This window comes from Panthera uncia, chromosome B1 (genome assembly GCF_023721935.1).
Source record: "Panthera uncia isolate 11264 chromosome B1, Puncia_PCG_1.0, whole genome shotgun sequence".
NCBI lineage: Eukaryota > Metazoa > Chordata > Mammalia > Carnivora > Felidae > Panthera > Panthera uncia.
This window is the reverse complement of record NC_064811.1, coordinates 62461454-62484113: the sequence shown is the minus strand read 5'-3', so window position 1 is coordinate 62484113 and position 22660 is coordinate 62461454. Positions and strand designations below refer to the sequence as shown.

At 37.0% G+C, this 22660-nt stretch overlaps 1 protein-coding gene across 1 annotated transcript in view; it reads right to left on the bottom strand.

The window, feature by feature from the left end:
* Positions 1-22660, bottom strand: part of FRAS1 (Fraser extracellular matrix complex subunit 1) — a 425706-nt gene that overhangs the window by 92450 nt on the left and 310596 nt on the right. The window contains exons 33-38 of the mRNA XM_049632097.1: positions 21732-21846; positions 19074-19211; positions 16934-16966; positions 8716-8847; positions 7281-7406; positions 5041-5288 (exon numbers count right to left, since the gene is read on the bottom strand). Coding sequence (XP_049488054.1) covers positions 5041-5288; positions 7281-7406; positions 8716-8847; positions 16934-16966; positions 19074-19211; positions 21732-21846 — 792 coding nt within the window. The remainder of the gene's footprint in view (positions 1-5040; positions 5289-7280; positions 7407-8715; positions 8848-16933; positions 16967-19073; positions 19212-21731; positions 21847-22660) is intronic.

The window sequence follows — 22660 nt, the reverse complement described above, 5'->3', positions numbered from 1 at the left end:
CACGATTTCCCTTTCCTTCTGCATTGTTTATTGAGAAAATTGGCTTTCTGTGTTTCCAAGTGGACAATAGTTGTATATCTCAATGAACAATTTCTTCTTTCTTCAAGAATGTTGTGGAAATATCTAAGAGGCAGGCAACATCTTCTTGGAGAGTTTCTCTGAGTCATTCATCTTTTAGAGTAGTTGGCTGTGAACATGGGGTCTCTTTGCACTTTACCACAGCAACAAAAAATATATATATTGCATGGCAAAGTGTACTTTTAAATGCAAATTTCCGTTGCTGTGTTATAGTTATTTGAAGTATGGATCAGGAATGTGCTCAGGATATCTGGTGATCTGGGGCAGGGGGTTTTAGTCAGTTCTTGTTTATACCCCTAAGGGCCTTTTTAAGTTGACAGGTCAGAGCCTCAATGCAAGGTCACAGAATTTTCCATATTTCCTCACATCACCTGACACCAGTAAGGAAGGAAACTCAAATTCATTGAAGCTGCAAACCTTCAGAAAATTTCCCCTAAATTTATACTTCAAAACTTTCTCTACTATTCCACATGGGTTATCAAATACAACATGCAGACTTCCAAAAGACTGCCTCCTAATATTATTATGGGTACCCTCTGAGAGAGAATTTTTAAAAGACAGCTAAGAGTTCCAAAGTACTGTCTTCGGAGATGGTGATAAACTACAAGGACAGAACTCCTGGCTCTTGATTAGAATGAATAGCTTTGAAATTCCACACTGGTAAATTTGGCAAAGAAATGCTTATTTCATGTCAGGCACATTTATTTTAATGTTTCAAATCTCAAGTGACCAGTGGGTTTGAAAAAGTGTGAAACTGGCTAGATATTTTTTTCTTCTGAAAATGCTATCATAATTTAAGAAAATATTAATTATTTTTAATAATTAAGGAAAATGACTACTTTGGCCTATCTAAGGTATCATGGATGCAAAAAAAATTGATAAGAATGTAGACTTTATTCTCACATAATTTTCCTACCTTCCTAACCCTTTTGTATTAGTTCATTTTTCATTTTCTTTTTATTATTTTTACATCTATTGACCCACCAGTCAACACAAGGACTAGAACACTGCTAATTAACATTCATGTATGTGTTCCTCCTTTATCTTGTCATTGGGCTACCATCACCCTGGATCTTGCTTCTCATTTCCTTGAATTTCTTGATATGATTTGATATATTACTACAAAATATTTTTAGTTGTTTTTAAAAAACTTATGAAAAGACTTTCCCCTTGTGGGACTTCTTACTCAGTAGTGGACTGCTGAGACCCGTCGATATTGTTGTATGTAGCAATAGTTCATCTGTTTCGAGTGTTGTGTAATATTCTATGGAGTAAGTATACCACAGGTTCTATTATCCTGTTGATGGGCATTTGTCTTGTTTCAATATTTTTGCTATTACAAATAGTATCACTTTGAGTATTCTTGGGCATATCTTTTGGTGTACATATGAAAGTTTCTCTTGGATAGGAATCTAGGAGTGGAATGGTTAGTGTATATGACCGCTCATCCTCACAAGACTATGCCAAATTCTTTCCCAAAGTGGCTTCTTCAAGTTTACTTTTCCATCAGCAAAGAAACTTCTACAGGTTCATTTCCTCTACAACATTTAAAATTTTAGATTTCTTCCAGTTGAATTGGTATGATATGGTATATAGTCTTTTTGGCTTTTCTTGATGCATAAAAAAGTGATGATATCTTTTTATATTTATTGGCCCTATGGGTTCCTCTTCTGAAATTCCTATTAATGTCTCTTGTTCATCTTATCTGGGTTATCTTTTTCTTCTCAATCTGTAGACATTTGATATATTTTCTTTGTTATTTTTGGTTATATATATTGCAAGTACCTTCTTCCAATTTGTAACTTGTCTGTTTTGTGTATTTCTGGTATGTTTAGGGAAACATAAATTTAATTTTAACACAGTCAGATTTATTAATCTTTTCTTCATAGTTAGGACTTTTTGTTTCTAGTTTAAAAATTCTTCCCTTTCCCAATATCTAAAAATATTTACCTATATCCTACAAAGAATTGCTTGATTTGCTTGAAGTTACTAATCTCTGTGTACAGTGTGAGGGAGCACTACAAGTTCTTTTCTTACCCATAGGAATAACCATTTTGTGCAGATCTATATTTTAAGTAGTTCCTCCTGTTTCCACTGATCTGGCTTACTATACCTGTTTTATATTACAGTCTCATTTGTAGGTCTGTTTCTGGACTGTCTCGTACATTCTCGTGCTACTACACTGCTTTAAATAGCACAGGTTTATCATAAATTCTGATATTTGATAGGGCAAGCCCCTGCCCTCCTAGCATTCTGTTTCAGAATTTTGGTCCTTCGTTCTTTATTGTAGAATCACCTTATCAAGATCCATAAAAAGTCCACTGGGCTTTTGATTGGAACTCAGTTGAAAGGCAGGATCACTTTGCAGGAAAATTGCTATCTTTTAGATATTAAATCCTGTGATTCATGAGTATGGCATGGCCCATCATTTATTGAGTGCTTTTAATGTTTTATTTTATTTTTGAGAGAGACAAAGACAGAATGCAAGTGGGTTAGGGGCAGAGAGAGAGGGAGACACAGAATCCGAAGCAGGCTCCAGGCTCTGAGCTGTCAGCACAGAGCCCAAAGCGGGGCTCGAACTCACAAGCTGTGAGATCATGACCTGAGCCAAAGTCAGACGCTCAACTGACTGAGCCACCCAGGCGCCCCTATTGAGTGTTTAAAAAAAAAATGTTTGTCAATTAAGTTGTTACAATTTTTTCTGTAGAAGTACTGTCTAATTTTTGTTAGATTTAGTCCAAAAGACATGATTTTAAAATGCTATCATAAGTGGTATCATTTTTTAAGTTACATTTAGTGGCTATTTTTTGCTTATGTATAGCAATGCTATTGCTTTGTTAAGCTTCTCTTTGACCCTTTGGTAAATTCTCCTTTTATTTCTAAAACTTTGCTAAGAGATTCTTTTGGATTTTCTTTTAGTTGTACATAGTATCAATTTTCCCTAGAAATTATACATCTTTTTTTACATTTATTCTTAGATATGTGTTGTGCGATGTTATTATAGATGGTATCCTATTTTTAATTATTATATTTTTGGCTGGTGCCTAGAAATGCTATTAGCTTTTTAAGATTAATCTCATATCATCCTGCCCACATTACAGATGAGAAAACTAGCCCTAGAAAGCTAAGTAACTTGCCAAGGGTTACTATGCTAGTAAGTGGTAAGCCTGGATTAAAACTCATCTGTTGTAACTACAAAACACCCTTTCACTACTTGTTTACCTGCAGTGTGTAGCAAACTGTACAGGAAACCGCCATTAAGAAGCAAATCACACAGAATCCCATTTCTGCCTTTTGTCTCTCTTGACATCTCTTGCCATTAATGATACTCTAATTAAGAAGAGGCTTGTCTGCTCCTATCCTTTTATATTCTGCTCCATTTATGACCAGCATTTCAGATGGCTTTTCTAACCTTTTTGCATGTTCACTACAAACTCACTAACTATGCATATCTGCAAAAATTTCCCCCCATGACACTAAGCACAAAATTCTTCTACAACCCTCAGAGAAAAAGTTAGTATATAACTTAGCTAAGTCCTTAAAATATGCTATACTTTCAGCAGGCTAGAATAGTCCTTTTGGAGTCTTTCTGCTCTAGTGGGTAAATTCACATTCAATCAATTTCTGAAAAATACATGTTCAGTTGCCAATGGGCTTGCGTTTTGATATGCAGCTTATAATACACAGTTAATGGGCAGGAACTGCTCCTGGAGAGCTATTTTGGCCTGTCAAACATTTTTCAAGCCTTGGTGATCTATTGATTAAATCTATATTCATACATTTTTATGAATTCATGAGTTTCATAAGATTCAAAAGACCATAACCTATGGTAAAAATCACCTGTCAATTAAGAAAAAAACAAAATCAAAGCTGTTCTGAAGCTCTACTGGACCCATGAGAAGAATCCGGGTGGAATGCAGTTTCCCATAATTTAAGAAAAGACAATTTCAGGGCTAAATCTGTGCTAAAGCAATTGAAGCAATTGTTCCCAGGCTAAGGCTTTATCTTACATGTTACTATTCAGGACTAGATTTTATAGCTAGACTATTTAGCCCAGAAAAGGATTACTTAAAACTATATAGTATTTAAAAAGGCAGGGGACAGGTCATTAGTTAGAATTTTAACATTGGTAAGGAAAAATTCAATACTAAGAATGATTACCATTCAGATAATCATCCTTATTTTCAAGGTATTTGCCAAAACTATTCATTATGTTTACATGGATAATTCATGTATGTTTACAATGCACACAACTGAAAAATAGAATTAATTATACTTATTATCCTTAGCTCCAGAGGTGGAATCAAAGAAAGAAGAAGAGTTTAATTCACCAGGATCACTTAGCAAATTAATGCCAGATGGGGAAAAAATGCAGAGTCCCTAAATCTAAACCTTGGTCCCCTAAACACACTGCTTCCTTTGGGGCATGGGATGGGGGTGAGTCAGTAATCTTGCCTAGGGAATCTGGCAGAGATGCACTGCCAAAGGGGTGTGCCAGCATTCTGTCTAGAGCTGGCTCTGAGACAAAAGCTGGTGAAAAGTGGGCTTCTTCTCAGTGGGCCATGAAATATCATAAGTTATTAGTCATTAATCAGACAAGTTCTTCTAAAACGCTCTTTCCTGAAAATTCCCACTCAAAATATTACGGATGGGGCTTCAAAAAAAATGGGGACTTGGGTTTTTCTGACACCAGCAATGTTCCTTGTTGGCAATCACCCATCCCTACACAATCTCATTGTGTTTTCATCAAAGTTTTGCTCGTTCCTTTGTCTGTTCATGAGACACTAGGAGCAGCCAGAGTAAACACTGTAACTCCTTCTAAGAGTAGAACTATTCGGAAAGTTGAGAAAAAACTTCCTTATCTGGCCATATACCTGATGTCCCAAATATTCAGCCATAGTCTTATTTTCTAGTCAGGCCCAGGGATGGGGCGCAGTGAACAAGAGCGGGGCAAGAACTTACAACATAAGCAAGATGTGACCTGGTGATTACGGCTGTGCTTTTACTAGCAACTGTAATGCTCAGAGAGGCGCCGGCAGCCAGCTGAGGTCCTGGGTCCTCTGACAGTGACACCTCCACTCTTACTTCCACGGTTGTCACCGAGGTGCCATCTGTGACTGAGATCTCCATGCTGTCTTCCCGGGCGGAGGAGCCGTCGTGTAGATACTGCAGAGCATTTTTCTCAATGTCCTCATATGTGAAAGTGTCACCTTTTGAGAATAAAACAAAGTGCAAAACCAATTACTTCTGGGAATAACACTTTTCATGTATATAACACCTTTGTTCTCAGGATTTCAAAGTACATATAGGATCATAAACTCTGGGAGTTGTAAGTTAATTAGTCCAACCACCCACCCAATATAGGATTCCTTTTATACCACTCTTGAAAAGGGGTTATTTAGCCTGCCCTTCAACACTTCTCAAGGTGGGAGGCTCACTGTTTTACAAGGTAGCTAATTCTACTGGAGAGGGCTCTAATTTTTATAAGTTCTTAATCATATTGAGCCCAAATCTGTTTCTGTAAGATTCAGGCATCATTCTTAGTTCTAGCGAATTAAAGGTCAAGCCTCTATTCTTTATGATAACGCTTCTAGAATCTAATCTTGACACTAGAATTCTTTTGAGAAAGGTATGAAAATAAATTATGTTTGATGAATCTGTAGAGGTCTTTATTTTAGTTGGGAGTATAAAGTTTTTCTAAAATAAAAAATATCTAAAAATTGAAAAACCTACTTAAAGTTAGAAATCCAAACTTTCTAAGTCTAGAGTACTAATTTGTGATAGATTTTATAGGCATCGTGTGAAATAAGTTTCAAGGTCATATAACTTTGGGGAAAATAGGTTTAAACAAAATTTAAAACTAAAAATTTTTGAACTGCAGGATTTACTAGAATTTTAGAATCTTTGAAATATAAGTATTAAAGCATTTCAAAATTGTTTGGTCATGGAATCCTTTATGAGAAATGCCCCTTAGTGCCATGGACCCCAAGGATTCTAGAGAGTACAACTGAGGAATTGGTATTCTTGGATGTTATTTGCAATTCTATTCCCTGATAGATTATTGGCTGTAATAATTGGTATTATGAATGAGACTAAAGAATTTATTCATTTTCTGTATTTGTCTTCCAAGCCTTCTCTTTTAACATTGTGTTATTGTGATTTACTGGTGCTAGTGGTATTGAGCCTTAAAAAAAGGTAATAAAACTAATATTTTATATATATCTTTGTATCTTATATATTAATTATACAAATATAAGCTAAATATACTGTTAAAGAAGCTGGGCTCTGACTGTTAATGCTCTTAAAGTAGTTCCCTTAGGATGCTAGAAATTTATTCTGATGACATTTCTTGTGTTCAGTAAATTTTTTAAAAATCCGCCTTTGACTCCCAAATGCTGATTGGTTCTTCTTCAAATTCTATCTACCTTCAAGGTCAGAGACTTGCCCTCCTCTCTCTGCAGGGATATTCGAATGAATGCATGATTACATACCTATTAGGAATTATATAAAGGTTTTGAGAAAGTACAGATTGTTAAAATAAGCATATAGCATTCCAAAGTGATTACTTTGAAAGGGATAATACTCACTTTGATATATATGGGCTGACTATTAAAAATTAGATTAGTTGTGTTCCTTGTGCTTCTCTCTGTTTTCTAAACAATCAACATGTCTTATTTTTTATAATTGGAGAGAGTGTAAGAAATATTATTTTGGAAAGCTGGTCACATCACCTACCATAGTGTTACATCACAAAGACAATACTCAAAAAATGTGTTTCCTTTTCTATGGATGAGGATACGTGTAGTTTATATTATCAGAGTTTCAGTGCTAAAAATATTGTGAAGATTAACATACCAAACTAAGGAAGACAAATTCATCTTCATGAACAAACCATAGGAAAGTGGCAGCTGACACTTCCTATGAGGTTGTTCTAAATGTATTTACTCCAGGTAAATCGACCAATTCAACTAATTTCACCAACAACATGAGGAAACAGCTTCATAGTTTGGGGTGTGGGTGATGGCACAGAGAAAGAAGTCCCAAATATTTCAGCCAATTGGCTAAAAGCTAAAAGTTTTTCCTTTTTCAGTGTCTCCTCATAGTTTGTCCCACAGAGTGGCTTTCCTTCTTGTCTGAGACACATAAAACTGACTATAGAGCAAGAAATTCTCCAAGCAGTCAATGACAGAGTAAGCAGCTACCTGTGGCCATGGGCCCTTTGAACTTGGCTGTGTACTTAAGGAGCACGCCATGCTCTGGAGGTTTCCGGAGCTCAAAGAAGAATTCTTCAGGTGCTATCTCGGTATCTCTTACTACCAGCTGAAGTCCTGCAGTCAGGAGACAAATCATATGACAGGATGTGGGTACGTTAAAAAAAACTCTATGCCCTGGGTGCCTGGGTGGCTCAGCTACTTATGTGTCCAACTTCAGCTCAGGTCATGATCTCACAGCTCGTGGGTTCAAGCCCTGTGTTGGGCTATGTGCTGACAGCTTGGAGCCTGGAGCCTGCTTTGGATTCTGTGTCTCCCCTCTCTGCCACTCCCCCGTTCTCTCTCTCTCTCTTTCTTCCTTTCTCTTTCTCTTTCTCTCTCTCAAAAATAATACACATTCAAAAAAAATTTTTTAACTGTATGCCCTGCATATATTACAGCCACAGGGCAGGCTGGAAGCCATGTTGTAGACAATCTGATGGCCATCAGAAGGCAGTGTTTAACTCCAATCAACCACAAAAGAGTGAAAATTGATAATACAGTCAATTCTCAAATTGCAAATAGTTAACTTACTTTTAAAAGTTAATTGATAAGTAGGTAGTTCTCAATTAAGAACACTTTTCATCTTCTATACAAATGAGGGCATGGAAACCAACATTAGGTCAGTCCTGATCTGCGGGGGTAGGTTTTCTTACAGAAAATGTTCCTAGAAACTGTTTTTGCTTTTCACTATTTATTCCCTTCTTTTTCTGAACCTACACAAGAACAAAATTGTTTTAACATCAGCTGCTATGGCCATGACAGAAGTGAGAAAGAGTAGGGTAGAAGTGACAGTCGGCTTGTTTAGAAATTGGATGATAATTAATTTCAGGCCAATACTCATGGGTAGAAACTGGATGAGGATCTGTAGAGAACAGCTAACAAAACCACAACATACACTGTTTGCTTTTAAAATGTACTTAGTGAAAGAATAAAGAAAATCCTAAAAAGTAGGTACACTAATAGGTAAATAAAATCACATCCAAAATAACAGGGCCAACTCCTCACAACTTCTGAAGGTTACTATGATCTGTTGTTTCTCCTGTTTCTCTTTACTTTCCAAACAAGCACTTTTCTGCTCTCTACTCTCCTTTGTTAACTTTGTACTTTAGTGATGGCAACAAATCAAACTCCTGGAGTCTAGAAAATGAATTCTGTGTTGTATTCCATCACTGAACATTGACCTCTGAAGGGTTTATTTCCTTTTCTCTGTGCTGTTTCTATTTGCATGGAAATGGGCGGAGGGAAGCAAACAGGTGAGAATGCATGCACCTTTTGGAAGAGGAGGTCACTACTTTTTGGCAAGCATCAAGAGGTTTAAACAGGGACTGTGGCTGAATTATGGTTCCATTTCCAAAGGCATGTTTCTTTCAGGTTCAGTTCTTACCTATAGAAGAGCTGCCTCCTGGGCTGACCTCAAGCAGTGGAGCTGTGACCTGGAACACAGGCGGGTGCCGATCAGTGGGAAGCAAGTGAATGGTGAGGACCATCTCCGGACTTGTGTGATCTCCATCTGAAACTGGAAAGGATACACACACACACACACACACACACACACACACACACGTCAACTTGTAGTCTGGTCACCATCAGGCTGCTTCCACAAACAGGTAGCCAGAAGCTTTTTTAGATTACCTTAACACCTTACAGAGATGCTTACAAATGGAAAAAGTAGGCAAGCAAGTAAGATACTGTGGGCTATTCTAACAAAGCTTTTTCTACTGGATAACGAAAAGGCTAAAGGACCATAATAACAAGTCATTCTAAGAAGCAAGTTTCACAACAAGGTGATATTGGTAAACACTAGGGGAAAGGAAAGTAACACAAAATCTGCACTCTTAGATGATGCTGGTAAAGACTTATTTTTTTTATTTATGGAATTATTTTTTGACTCCTTCTCCTATTTCAGAAAAATATTTTCTTTCGAGTGATCTCATTTAGAAAGACATGCCTATGTCTCCCTAGAAAAGAACTTTTTGAAAAAGATAGAAAATACCCATACAAGTTTCTCTAATGGCATTTGTTTGGAAGCAAGCAGACCCAGTTTTTTTTACCTGAACGTTATACACAATGCAGTAAATGCAAGATACTTTTGCGAACAGAACAATGACTTCAAGATTTTATTTCCTTGGATTATCTGACATCCAAGTGAACACTGATCACCTGAAGGACACAAAGGCAGAGGTGCCTGGCCCTTGACTCTTCTTTCCCCTTTCTTACCTTACGACACCCTTGTGGGGCGCCTGGGTGGCTCATGTGGTTAAGAGTTCGAGTTCAGCTCAGGTCAAGATCTCACAATTTGTGACTTGGAGCCCTGCATGGAGCTCTCTGCTGTTATTGAGGAGCCTGCTTTGGATTCTCTGTCTCCCTCTCTCTCTCTGCTCCTCCCCTCCTCACAAAAATAAATAAACATTAAAAAATAAAAAATAAAAAATACCCTCTCTTCTCTAAAAGCCAGGTTTGGAAGAATATGTGTACTATCAGTTCACCAATGTGTTTATCTGTAGTGGCTAGTAAGGAAACTGTACTGTTGATTATTTGAAATGTGTAGTATGCTTTCATATGGGTTGGTTTCCTTCTTCCCTTTCTTTTAGACTTAGTAACAAGTCTGTAGGAATCTGACATCTACTTAAGCAAAGTAAAGCATTGCTCAGGGTCTCCTACTAATGACATTTGGGTTTTATATTTGCCTTTTCCTTGAGAACAGATCTAAAAGATATGGCTGGATTTTATAAGGTACAGAGCAGTCCAGAAATAGTCCTACTGAAGGCCAGGAGACATTACCCTTGTGACATGAAGGTTTCATGGTCCTGGTCATTCAGTTAAGTGTCACAATTATTGCCCCTGCTTCTTTGTTTATGCTCAATCTCCTCTCTGGATCATCAAAGATAGGGACAAATAATTCTTAACTTTGGAGAGTTTGGGGACAAACATAATGAACTTTTCCATAAATCTCAGTGGGTTCTGATTCTCTGAGGTCCCTGGAATCTAAGTTAAGAACACCTATGTTAAATAAAAATCATAGTTAAAAGATATAATTTTACTTTTTAAAATTGTTTTATGTTGATATCATTTTTTTTTTTTTTAGAGAGAGAGAGAGCGAGCAAGTGGGAGGGAGGGGCAGAGGGAGAGACAGAGAATCTTAACCAGGCTCCATGCCCAGTGAAGAGTCTGACATGGGGCTCGATTCCATGACTCTGGGGTCATGACCTGAGTTGAAATCAAGAGTCAGACACAATTGACAGAGCCATCCAGGTGTCCCATACACTGACTCCATTTTTAAGTTGGGAGGGAACCTCAGGGAGCCTTCCACATCCTCACTTTTACAGAAGAGGGAAGGGGCCCTGAAACTTAAGAGCCTTGGTAATATCACACAGCTGTCAGTGTGACCAAGGTATATCCTTTTCTCTGTAAGTAAATGGAAGAAAGCTATTTTCTGGCACATATTTTATAACTAGAAAATATATCAAGAGGATTCAGAATTTTGTAAGCAAATATAAGAACTTATAATAAAAATGTTAGTAATTACAAGTCTAGGTGTCCCTTTGAGCAACATTTCTGATTTCTCTGAGAAACAGTCAAACTGCCACTTAAGGTCAGATGCCTCCTGCAGGAACCATTTGCCTTGTGTATTTTCCTTGCTTAGGGCGGCTCTGCAGAGCACGTATGCTTATTTTGAAGCAGCCAGGTCAGGAATATCAACTTTCCTTCTCATCTTAGTTGATTAACCAAATGAGCTATTCTCCTTCATTCTACGGGTTAATATCAGGGCTTGGGCTTGTTGCCACCTTAGTTCATTATGTGCCTAATTTAAAATTTTCTCTCACAAAACCCTCCTAAAGGAGATAGCTTCCTTCCTACCAGTTTCCAAAAGTTTTTCTCCTTAAAAAAAAAGGGAAACTCTTACACCCTTCACAACAATTAACTCAAATGCATCATGGAGCTAAATGTAGAATGTAGTAATACTATAAGGCTCCTAGAAGACAATATAGGAGATAACTTAGAAATGACCTTGGGTGATGCCTCTTTAGATACAACACAAAACATATGATCCTTGAAAGAAATCATGGATAAGCTGGACTTCATTAAAATTAAAAACTTCTGCTCTGTGAACAATGTCAAGTGTATGAAAGGACAAGTCACAAATTGAAGAAAAAATGTGCAAAAGACCCATGTGATAAAGGATTGTTATTCAAAATGTACAAAGAACTCATAAAACCCAACAATAAGAAAACGAACAGCCCGATTAAAAAATGGGCCAAAGACCTTAACAGACACCTCACCAAAGAAGATACAAGGATGGCAAATCACATGAAAAGATGCTCCTCACCATATGTCAGCAGAGACATGCAAATTAAAACAATAATAAGATGCCATTACATACCAATTAAAATGGCCAAAATCTGGAACACTGACAATACCAAATGCTGACAAAGATGTGGGTCAAAAAGAACTCTTATACATTGCTGGTGGGAATGCAAAATGGTACAGCCATTTTGGAAGACAGTTTGGCTTTTTTTTTTTTTAAACAAAACTAAATATATTCTTATCGTATGACACAGCACCTGCACTCTTTGGTATTTACCCAAAGTAGTTGAAAACTTAGGTCCAAAGCCTGCACTCAGATGCAGATGTATTTACAATTGCTAAAACTTGGAAGCAACCAAAATGTCCTTTAGTAGATGAATGGATAAATAAATTGTGGTACCTCTAGACAATGGAATGTTATTCAGCACCAAAAAGAAATGAGCTACTAAGCCACGCAAAGACATGGAGGAACCTTAAATGTATATTGCTAAGTGACATAAGCCAATCTGAAAATACCACATTTTTTTTGTCCTAACTCTCCACATGGTTTTATTATTTTTTTTGATATGAAATTTATTGTCAAATTGGTTTCCATACAACACCCAGTGCTCATCCCTACAGGTGCCCTCCTCAATACTCATCATCCACCCTCCCCTCCCTCCCACCCCCCATCAACCCTCAGTTTGTTCTCAGTTTGTAAGAGTGTCTTATGTTTTGGCTCCCTCCCTCTCTAACTTTTTTTTTTTCCTGCCCCTCCCCCATGGTCTTCTGTTAAGTTTCTCAGGATCCACATAAGAGTGAAAACATATGGTATCTGGAGTGTTGATGCATAGGGGCACTTGTACCCCAATGTTTATAGCAGCACTTTCAACAATAGCCAAATTATGGAAAGAGCCTAAATGTCCATCAACTGATGAAAGGATAAAGAAATTTTGGCAATGAGAAAGAATGAAATATGGCCTTTTGTAGCAACGTGGATGGAACTGGAGAGTGTTATGCTAAGTGAAATAAGTCATACAGAAAAAATACCACATTTTATAGGATTCTCACTATATGACATTCTGGAAAAGACAAAACTATGGAAGACAATGAAAAGAAGAGTGGTTGCTAAAGGAGGGAAGTAGGGAAGGGAGATGAATAGGAAGAGCATAGAGGATTCTTAAGGCAGTGAAAATACTCTATATGACATTATAATAATCCATTATAATAATGGATAAATGTCATTATTCACTGGCCAAAACCCAAAGAATGTACAATGCCAAGAATGAACCCAAACTATAGATTTCGGTTGATTATGATACATTAGTATAGGTTCATCCTTAGTAAAAAATCTACTGTTCTGATGAGTGATATTGACAATGGGAGAAGCTATGCTATGCATGTGTCGGGGCAGGGTGAGTAAGGGAAATCTCTGTACCTTACTCTCATTTTTTTGTAAACCTGAAACTGCTCTAAAAAATTAAAATTTTAAAATCATTTAAAAAAATTACTCAACCATATATATATATATACGTATATATGTATATATATATATACATATACATATACACATATATGTATATATACATATACATATATACATATGTATATATACACACACACACACACACACACATATATATATATATGTATATAAAAGATACATATATACATATAGAAGAAAAAGCCTCAGGCAGAAACAAGATAAATTAATTTAAGGTCACCCCAACATCTATTTCCTCTAGTCTGTATGATAAGTTCAAGGATCATTTAACTTCAAGTCCCAGAGAAGTTAATAGTTAACCCCTTCACCTAATTAAGCTTTTGGGTAAAAGTTGAGGTTTGGAAACCAAATAGGCACACTATTACAATACTTGTTTTTCATGACCAACACATATGCAGCCCAGACTAAATTAAATATCTCATGCTCAGTGTCAGAAACATGTATTAAAATCTTTGCTCTACTGTTTACCAGGACTGGAAATCTAGGCGATTACTTACTCTATTGACCTGTAGTTTTCCCAGCTTTAAAATGCTAAACATAATACTTTAAAATGCTAAAAATAGTATTGTTATAAGGATTAAATTAGACAACTTGTACCGAAAATTGTTTTGTAAAATGTAAAATACTATATAATCTGTTGTATATTATTAATGATTGTATGAACTATCTAGAAGCTTATCACTGGAAATGAGCTGATACTGGATTCACATCAACAAATGACAAAATAGTCGAAAAAGAAATAAAAGGCATCTAAATTGGAAAGGAAGAAGTAAAACTGTCACTATTTGCAGATGGCACATTATATATAGAAAAACCTAGATGCCACCAAAAGAAACTATTAGAACTAATAAACAAATTTAGTAAAGTAATATGATACAAAATCAATATGCTAAAATCTGTTGCATTTCTATATCCTAATAATAAGCTATCAGAGATGTTCAGAAAATAATCCCATTTATAACTACATCAAAAAGAATGAAATACCTAGGAATAAATTTAACCAAGTAGGTGAAATATCTGTGCTCTGAACTATAAGATACTGATGAAAGAAACTGGAGAAGACATAATAAATGTAAGGATATTTCATGCTCATGGATTAAAAGAACTAATATTGTCAAAAGGTCCATAATACTCAAAGCAATCTACAGATTCTAAGCAATCCCATCAAATTTCCAAAGGCATTTTCCACAGAAATAGGACAAATTATTCTAATTTTGTATGAAACTATAAAAGACCCCCAAAAGACAAAGCAATCTTGAGAAAGAAAAACAAAGCTGAAGGCATCATGCTCTCTCATTCCGAATTGTATTACAATGCCACAGTAATCAAAACAGCATAACATTGGCACAAAAATAGATCAACAGAATCAACAGAGATCAACAGTATAGAATAGAGAGCCCAGAAATAAATTTACATATATACAGTCAATTAATTTATGACAAAGGGGCCACAAATATACAATGAAAAGGACAGTCTCTTCAATAAATTGTGTTGGGAAAATTGGACAGCCACATGCAAATGAAGGAAACTCTACCATTATCTTATACCCCCCACACAAAATAACTCAATATGGATTAAATACTTGCATGTAAGACCTGAAACTATAAAACTCTTGGAAGAAAACAAAGGTGGAAGCTCTTTGATGCTGGCCTTGGTGATGATTTTTTGGGATTTGAAACCAAAAGCAAAGGCACCAAAAGCAAACATAAACAAGTGGGACTACATCACACTAAAAAGTTTTTGCACAGCAAAGAAAACCATCAACAAAACGAAAAGGCAAAGTACCAAATGGGAGAAGATATTTGCAAATTATGTATCTGATAAGGGGTTAATATCCGAAATATATAAAGAACTCATAAAACTCAATAGCCCCAAACCCAAACAATCCAATTAAAAAATAGGCAGAATACCTGAATAGTCATTTTTCTAAAGACATAGAGATGGCCAACAGGTACATGAAAAAATGCTCATCATCACCAATCATCAGGGAAATGCAAACCAAAACCACAAGGAGATATCACCTCACATATGTTAGAATGACTATTATCCAAAGGGCAAGAAATAACAGTGTGGGCTAGGATGTGGAGAAAAGAGAACCTTGTGCACTGTGGATGGGAATATAAACTAGTACAGGCTCTATGGAAAATAGTTCAAAGTTTCCACAAAAAATTAAAAGAGAAATACCTCATTATCCAGCAATCCATTTCTGGGTATTTATCCAAAGAAAATGAAAACACTAACTTGAAAAGAGATATGCACCCCATGATTATTGCAGCACTATTAACAATAGCCATGACATGAAGCAGCCTAAGTGTCCATTTAACAAATGGATAAAGAAAAGGTAGTATATATATGCAATGAAATATTATTCAGTCATAAAAAAGGAGAAACTCTTGCCATTTGCAATGACATGGACAGACCTTAAGGGCATTATGCTAAATGAAATAGGTCAGACAGAGAAAAGACAACCACCATATGATCTCACTGATTTGTGGGATCTAAAATAAACAAACCAGCAAATAAACAAAAAACAAAAAACCCAAGCTCCTAGCTAGAGGACAAATTGCTGGTTGTCAGAGGTGGGGTGGGGGCGGGGTATGAAATGAGTGAAGGGAGCCAAAAGGGACAAACTTCTAGTTATAAAAAAAGTCATGGGCATGTAATGTACAGCATGGCAACTACAGTTAATAATTCAGTATAGCATATTTGAAAGTTTCAAAGACAGTAAATGTAAAAGTTATACTAACAAGAAAAAATAATTTGTAACTATTTATGGTGACTGATGTTAACCAGATGTACCGTTGTGATCACTTTGCAATATATACAAATACTGAATCATTCTGCTGTACACCTGAAACTAATATATTATATATCAATTTGTTATGTGTCTTATGTCAATTCAATCTCAATTAAAAAAACAAAAAACAATGATACAACAATGAAATTTACAACAAGTAAAAATCACAACACGTGTGATTTTTAACCCTCAAAAAAGGAAAGAAAGTCTGGGAGTTTGAGGGAGATGACTTTCTCTCTAACCAAAATTTATCCTACACGAAATATAATAGGACAGACATATGGATGGTTGATTCCAATGGAATAGTCAAACCCACCTAAACAGCAATTTCAGGATTCCAGCCAACCATCCTCACACCGGATCTAAACAAGAAAGCTTGTCCCTGTGTTGCCCCTCATAGATGCCAGGTCTGACTGTGCTTCTGCTTACTGGCACTCACCTTCTACTGCATTGTGAACTAAAGCTGGAATGCTGGGGTCTTCTACACACAGCTTTCATTTCCCTCCAGCAGCAAGGCATTCAATGAAAGGCTCAATTCAAGACTATATACAACCACTGCCCATTAGCTGAGTGTCACAGAGGAATGACTGTGCCAACCATTGTTCTGGGAGCTTTACATATATGCAATTATTAGTTATTGTCCCCACTGATGAGTGAGGCATTCAGGCATAGAGAGGTTAAGAAACTTTCCCAGAGTAGGCTGACCCTCAGGGCAGCCTCGAATCCAGAGGCTAACCTCTTAACCACTATTACCTCTCTTTAATAGATATTGGGATTGGTTGAAATGGGGCTTGAACAACACTAATCTTTCGGATATTTGATGGATTACTTTTTCTATGAATACAAAGTTACACTATTACTATTTAGTCATGTGATCATTTCAGAAAAACTTGTCTTATGTAACTTTTAAGGAGTTCTTAGAAAATAATGCAAGTAATGATGAAGGGAACAAAAAGAAAGGACTAATAAGGAAAGGAAAATTCCATTTTCTAATAAAATTGCTATTAAAATCTTCACCTGTGAAGTGAAATTTCACCGATTCAGGGAGACCTGAAAGAACAGAAAAGAGAAAATCAGTGTACTAAGCATTTTGGGATCAGAAATAGATGGAGAAGGTACAAAATATGGGGCAGAGGTTAGAAAAGGAAAGGATGTTTTAATCTAAATTATTATGGTTTAAGGAAAGATCACCCGGTCTTTTGTTAATATTATGTTGAATTTAATGGTGCCATCGCTAATTTTAAGTAACAAAAAGAACTGTAGAGTAGAATAATTTTATATCCCAGTAGTTAGAGTGATTTATAATACATTCATTCAGATTCCATTTTATCAGTACATAAAATCCTACAAATCAGTGAATGTGGGTAATGTCGTATATCACTGACAAGGCTCTTTGGTGGGTCAATTCCATCGTAGAATTGAGTGATGCCAGGGACATTGATTTACACATTGTAATGATGTGAGAGATTTATCTCATGGCATTTATCCCATAGATTACATAGGACAGGACTCTGTTCTCACTAAAAAGGCTTTAGGAACTTAGGCAAGTATAATAGGTATGGAAATAACTTCAACCATGGTTGACATGTTTTCTTTCCCCCTACTCCCAGGATATTTTGAGTTTCTTTGTAAAGTAGGTCTTGTCAAGTTAGAGAACCATGAACATTTTAATGGGCTATTAGTTATCCAGTTACTAAACACTGGGGATATTCCCTAGAGAAGAGGCCTATGCTCACGCTTAAATATTTTCAATATAATTGAAGAGTTAATCATTTTCTGGACAATTGCATTTAACATAAATAATGGAAAATATTATTTTAAATGTTTGCCATGATTTAAAATGTAACTCTAAAATTATTTAACCCGTGTTCAACTTACCATAGGAAATCACCAGCTGTTCTGTATGAATAAAGCTACTATATAAAAATAATATTCCATATTAATCATGTTATGTGGCACATACATCTTAAAGATCATAAGGAAACAGCATTCAAGATTTTTAGAATCATTCCAGATTCTATACAATACAGAAGTATTTACAAAACTCCTGCATTCTACTCAGCAGCTTTGATTACTGGGTCAAGGGGACAGATGAGGGATAGCAAAGATTAACTATCATGACTAGGTGGTAGGGCACAAAATGGCTCAAATTAGAAATTCAGCTATTCTTTCATTCAGTTTTCTCTTCCTTTAAAAAAGGTGGCTTCTATCAAATCCCAGCCCCAAATGTTGACTGCATTCTCCATTCCTGCATGGGACTTTCTCTGAGGTAGTAGGGGATGCTTCTCCCTAGATTCCTCTTACCCGCAGCCCATCCACCTGTGGCCTCCTCCTCAAATCCACTCACATCACTGTAGTCAAAGAGTTCCTTATAAAAAGCTATCTCCCCAGATCTTAAAACCTCCACTGTGTTCCTATTGTTCTTGGGATAAAGATCCCAAGGCTTATAGGGCCTCTAAGGTCTGTCCTCTATCTCTTCCTCCAGACTCATCCTTGTTCTGCTGTTCCGGACACATTGACCTTTTTTTTTTTTTTTTAAGCCCCAGAATGCCACATTCTCTCCCTCCCCAGGGCCTCTTCACATGGAGTGTATGGCCTTCCTTTGGAAGTGTTCTCCCAATATCCCAACATGCACATTTAGGCTAATTAGCATCCACACGTCCCTCCACTGTCAATGCCTCCCTGAGTCAGCCACCATTGAACCCTCAGTATAGGTCAGTCTTGTCACTTCTAATTCCACCACAGAACATTTCTTCTTTCTATCCAGAGCTCTTCTCTTAGTCTACAATTAAACATTCATTACTGGGATTATTTCTCAAATTCTGTCTCCATACATAGATCCCAAAACTCAGCAAGAACAGGATTCATGTCTCTTTTTGCTCACCACTATATCTCCAAGACCTCACTGTATGTGATTGACACATAAGAGGTACAAATAAAGTTTTACTGAAAGCATTCCTGCATGCATGAATAAGAAAAATAATGACAAACTGAGCCCCAACTACATATTGGTCTACAAGTCTCAAGCTATTTTGAACAGCTATAAAACAGTGTCACTAAACTGTCCAGAAGGACAACAGGAAGAGTTAGGGAGAACCTGCCATGAAGATCTACAAAGAGCAGTTTGGGTGCCTCAAAATAGAGAAGAAGGCATTACCAGCGAAGGAGAAGGCCATGATTTCCTGGAGATGAGGAGCTGCAGGGGGAGGACGGTACATGATTTTTCCCTGGTTAATATCTTCTTGCGTGAAATACCGGATTGGAGAGTGAGGCTGGTCCCTGTGTTCGATGATCCCTGGGGAGGAAGAGACTCAGAGTGAGCATGAACAGTAATTCTGATGGTTGACTGAATGACCAGAGCCATAAAGCTGCCTTTCCCACTGATGGGAGTCTTTTATACTTCAAGAACAATTGCTCTCTAGTTTCTCTTATCATACCATTCTCCAAGCATTCAGGAAAAGAGTGAATCTAAAACCCAAATAGACTTTAATGGCATCTTTTAAAAAATGTTTAACTGAAGTATAATTGACATACAATATGATATTAGTTTCAGTGTACAACTTAGTGATTTGGCAATTATAGACATTATGAAATGCTCCCCACAATTAAGTATAGTTACCATCTATCACTATACAAAATTACAATATTATTGACTATATTCCCTATGCTGTTGTTTTCATCCTGTGACTTATTTATTTTATAACTGGAAGTTTGTGCCTCTTAATCCCCTTTACCTATTTTTCCCATCACCCTACCTACCTCCCCTCTGGAAACTACCAGTTTATTCTTTGTATTTATGAGTCTGTTTGTGTTTGTTTGTTCATTTGTTTTATTTTTTAGATTCACACATAAATAAAGAGCATATGGTATTTGTCTTTCTCTGTCTGACTTATTTCACTTAGTATGATACCCTCTAGGTCCATCCATGTTGTGATGAATGGTAAGATTTCATTCTTCTATGGATGAGTAACATAACATTCCAGTGTGTGTGTGTGTGTGTGTGTGTGTGTGTGTGTGTGTATACATATCACATCTTCTTTATTCACCTATTGATGGACACCAAGGTTGTGTCTCTATCTTAGCTATTGTAAATAATGGTGCAATAATTATAAGGGTGCATATATCTTTTTGAATTAGAGTTTTTGTTTTCCTTGGGTAAACACCCAGAAATGCAATGATTGCATATAGTAGTTCTATATGATCAGGACATATTTAATTTTTTTGAGAAACCACCAGTGTAAATTGGTGACTGCACCAATTTACATTCCCACCACCAGTGCCCAAGGCTTCTCTTTTCTCCATATCCTCGCCAATACTCGTAATGTCTTACCTTTTTGATACTAGCTATCCTGACTTGTGTGAGGTGATATCTCATTGTGGTTTTGGTTTGCATTTCCCTGATGCTTAGTGATGCTGAACATCTTCTCATGGGTGAAACCCAAATAGATTCTTGACTAGGATTCATTGACTATAAACAATAGTAAGATGTAAATTACTGCCCCTAATATAACTCAGACTAGGTAATTCTCCACAAGTCATAGACATTGTACCATAATTACAAGATTCTCTTAATTGAGTTTAAGTTCAAAGGTCAAGGTTGCTGAGAAAATGACATAGACTGGTCTCCTGGTTAGGCTATAATGAGAACTTTCTCAATTTATGCCTTTTCTTCAGAAATACCTCAGTTTCTGTGATAATCTTTGGCAACAGTAACATGGATCATGACTACTCTAAGAATTGGATTTGCAATTATTATTCTGCTTGTGATAATGCTTTAGGGGCTAAAAAAATTTTCCTATCATTTCTAAATTTCGCAGGTATAAAAATAATGCTGCTATGATCACCTTTCATGTCCTATCAACACTTTCAAAGAAGGACACATGTGAGAGTTGGTGTTGAACTAACTCAAGTTATGAGGGTCTGAGAGACCCATGCCATTCTCCAGAAGACAGCCCCGGCTGCTGGATGGAGAGAACTGTACCTTCTACCCTGGCAATGTAGGGAGAACAGCTCTTGCTGTGACTTAGCAGGTTTTAAAAAAAGTGAAGGATGACTTTTAAGAGTTTAATTTCTCTGGATTTTATCAAAAGGGTAATAAAATTTAATTTTTTATTTCTCCTGGGGGATTTGATGATGTGAAAAGACTTTCATCTAGGGCAGTGGTTGGTCTTGGGAAGGCAGAATTTGCCTTAACAGAAGCTAATCTCCTCTCCATGAGGGACAGCCACACTTCTGTTAGGGATAGGCTTATGAGTTAAGCCCAAAAGTAAGAAATCTAAAGGATGAAGACAGATGGCAGGGGCCTACCTTTCCTCTGACTATGGTTCCACATTTTCATTTTTCCCCATGGGTGAAGAGTAGCTTACCCAAATGGGAAAGGAATGGACTATGTATGGTTCAGCCCCTTCTGTGCTTTCTGGCAGAGCTCCTTGTCCTGAGCACATGCTCATTCTGGTCTGTTCACCTATCGTAACTTCACTGGGGCAGGATCTGTCCCTACAGACAGTGCTTGTCTGTCCAGTTCTGCCTGTATATGAGAGGGCACACTCAACCCAGTGACTGAGATTATATGCACACCATGTTCTCCAGCACAACTCTGTCATACCAATGCTGACACATTCATCCCCATCTGTCTGACCACAGTGTCTCTCTCTCAATTGGTCTTAAATTCAGAACAGGGGAGCAAAGGTATGAATAACTGTCACTCCTTAAATCCTCAACAAGTATATGCAGACAAAACTTCAGAGCTTTGAAGATAAGTCAACCATTAGATAACAACAGCATCACTCAAAAGATCATTTACTGTACATCTTACCTTGATTTGGATGCAGAGGTAAAGTGATATTATATATAATCTTTCCGCTTGGTCTCTCAGAGTTTACAAAAGAGAGGGAATGAGGCTGAATCACAGTCAGGCCATCTTCCCGAGCCTAAACAAAGTTTAAGGAGGAAGAAGAGCAAATGGTGTGATGAAAACAAAAGCCAGAGGGGGAAAAAAAAGCCTTATTAAAAAAGCAAAAGGAAAAAGCAAAACAAACAAACAAAACAAAACAAAGGACCTCATTTTGGGCTTTTAAATTAATCACACAGAGCAAAATTTTCTCTGAAAGTTCAGAAGAAGGATGTGGTATCTTGCACTGCAGATCTGTCTTGGTGTTAAGAACCTCCCAGGGTTATAGAACCTTCTTCTGGTTCTCTTGTACCCCAACTCTCCTCTCCCCTGCACTCTGCCAGGTTTGTGTCAGTGCATGTTGTAGGAGTCTCAAAATGATCACTTTTCCCTAGTTTTGGAACTCATAGTGGTACATATTTGAAAATGGGGACACCTGGGTGGCTCAGTCCATTAAGCATTTGACTCTTGGTTCAAGTCATGATCTCATGGTTCGTGAGATCAACCCCACGTTTGGGCTTTGCACTGACAGCACAGAGTCTACTTGGGATTCTCTCTCTCCCTTTCTCTATGCCTCTCCTCTGTGTGTGCATGCACACACACATTCTCATTCTCTCTCTCTCTCTCTCTCAAAATAAACAAAAGAAAAAAAAAAAGAAAATGAGCCATCACAACTGGCTACTCTGCTATTCTGCTCTTCACAGCTGGGTCACTACATCTTTGCTCCTCTAACTTAATGAGCTAAGGTTGTATCTGGTAAGAAGCCCTCCCTAATCCCCCCCAGCTTTGCTAATGGGAACTGTGACCCAAACATCCTTCCTTCCTTCCTTCCTTCCTTCCTTCCTTCCTTCCTT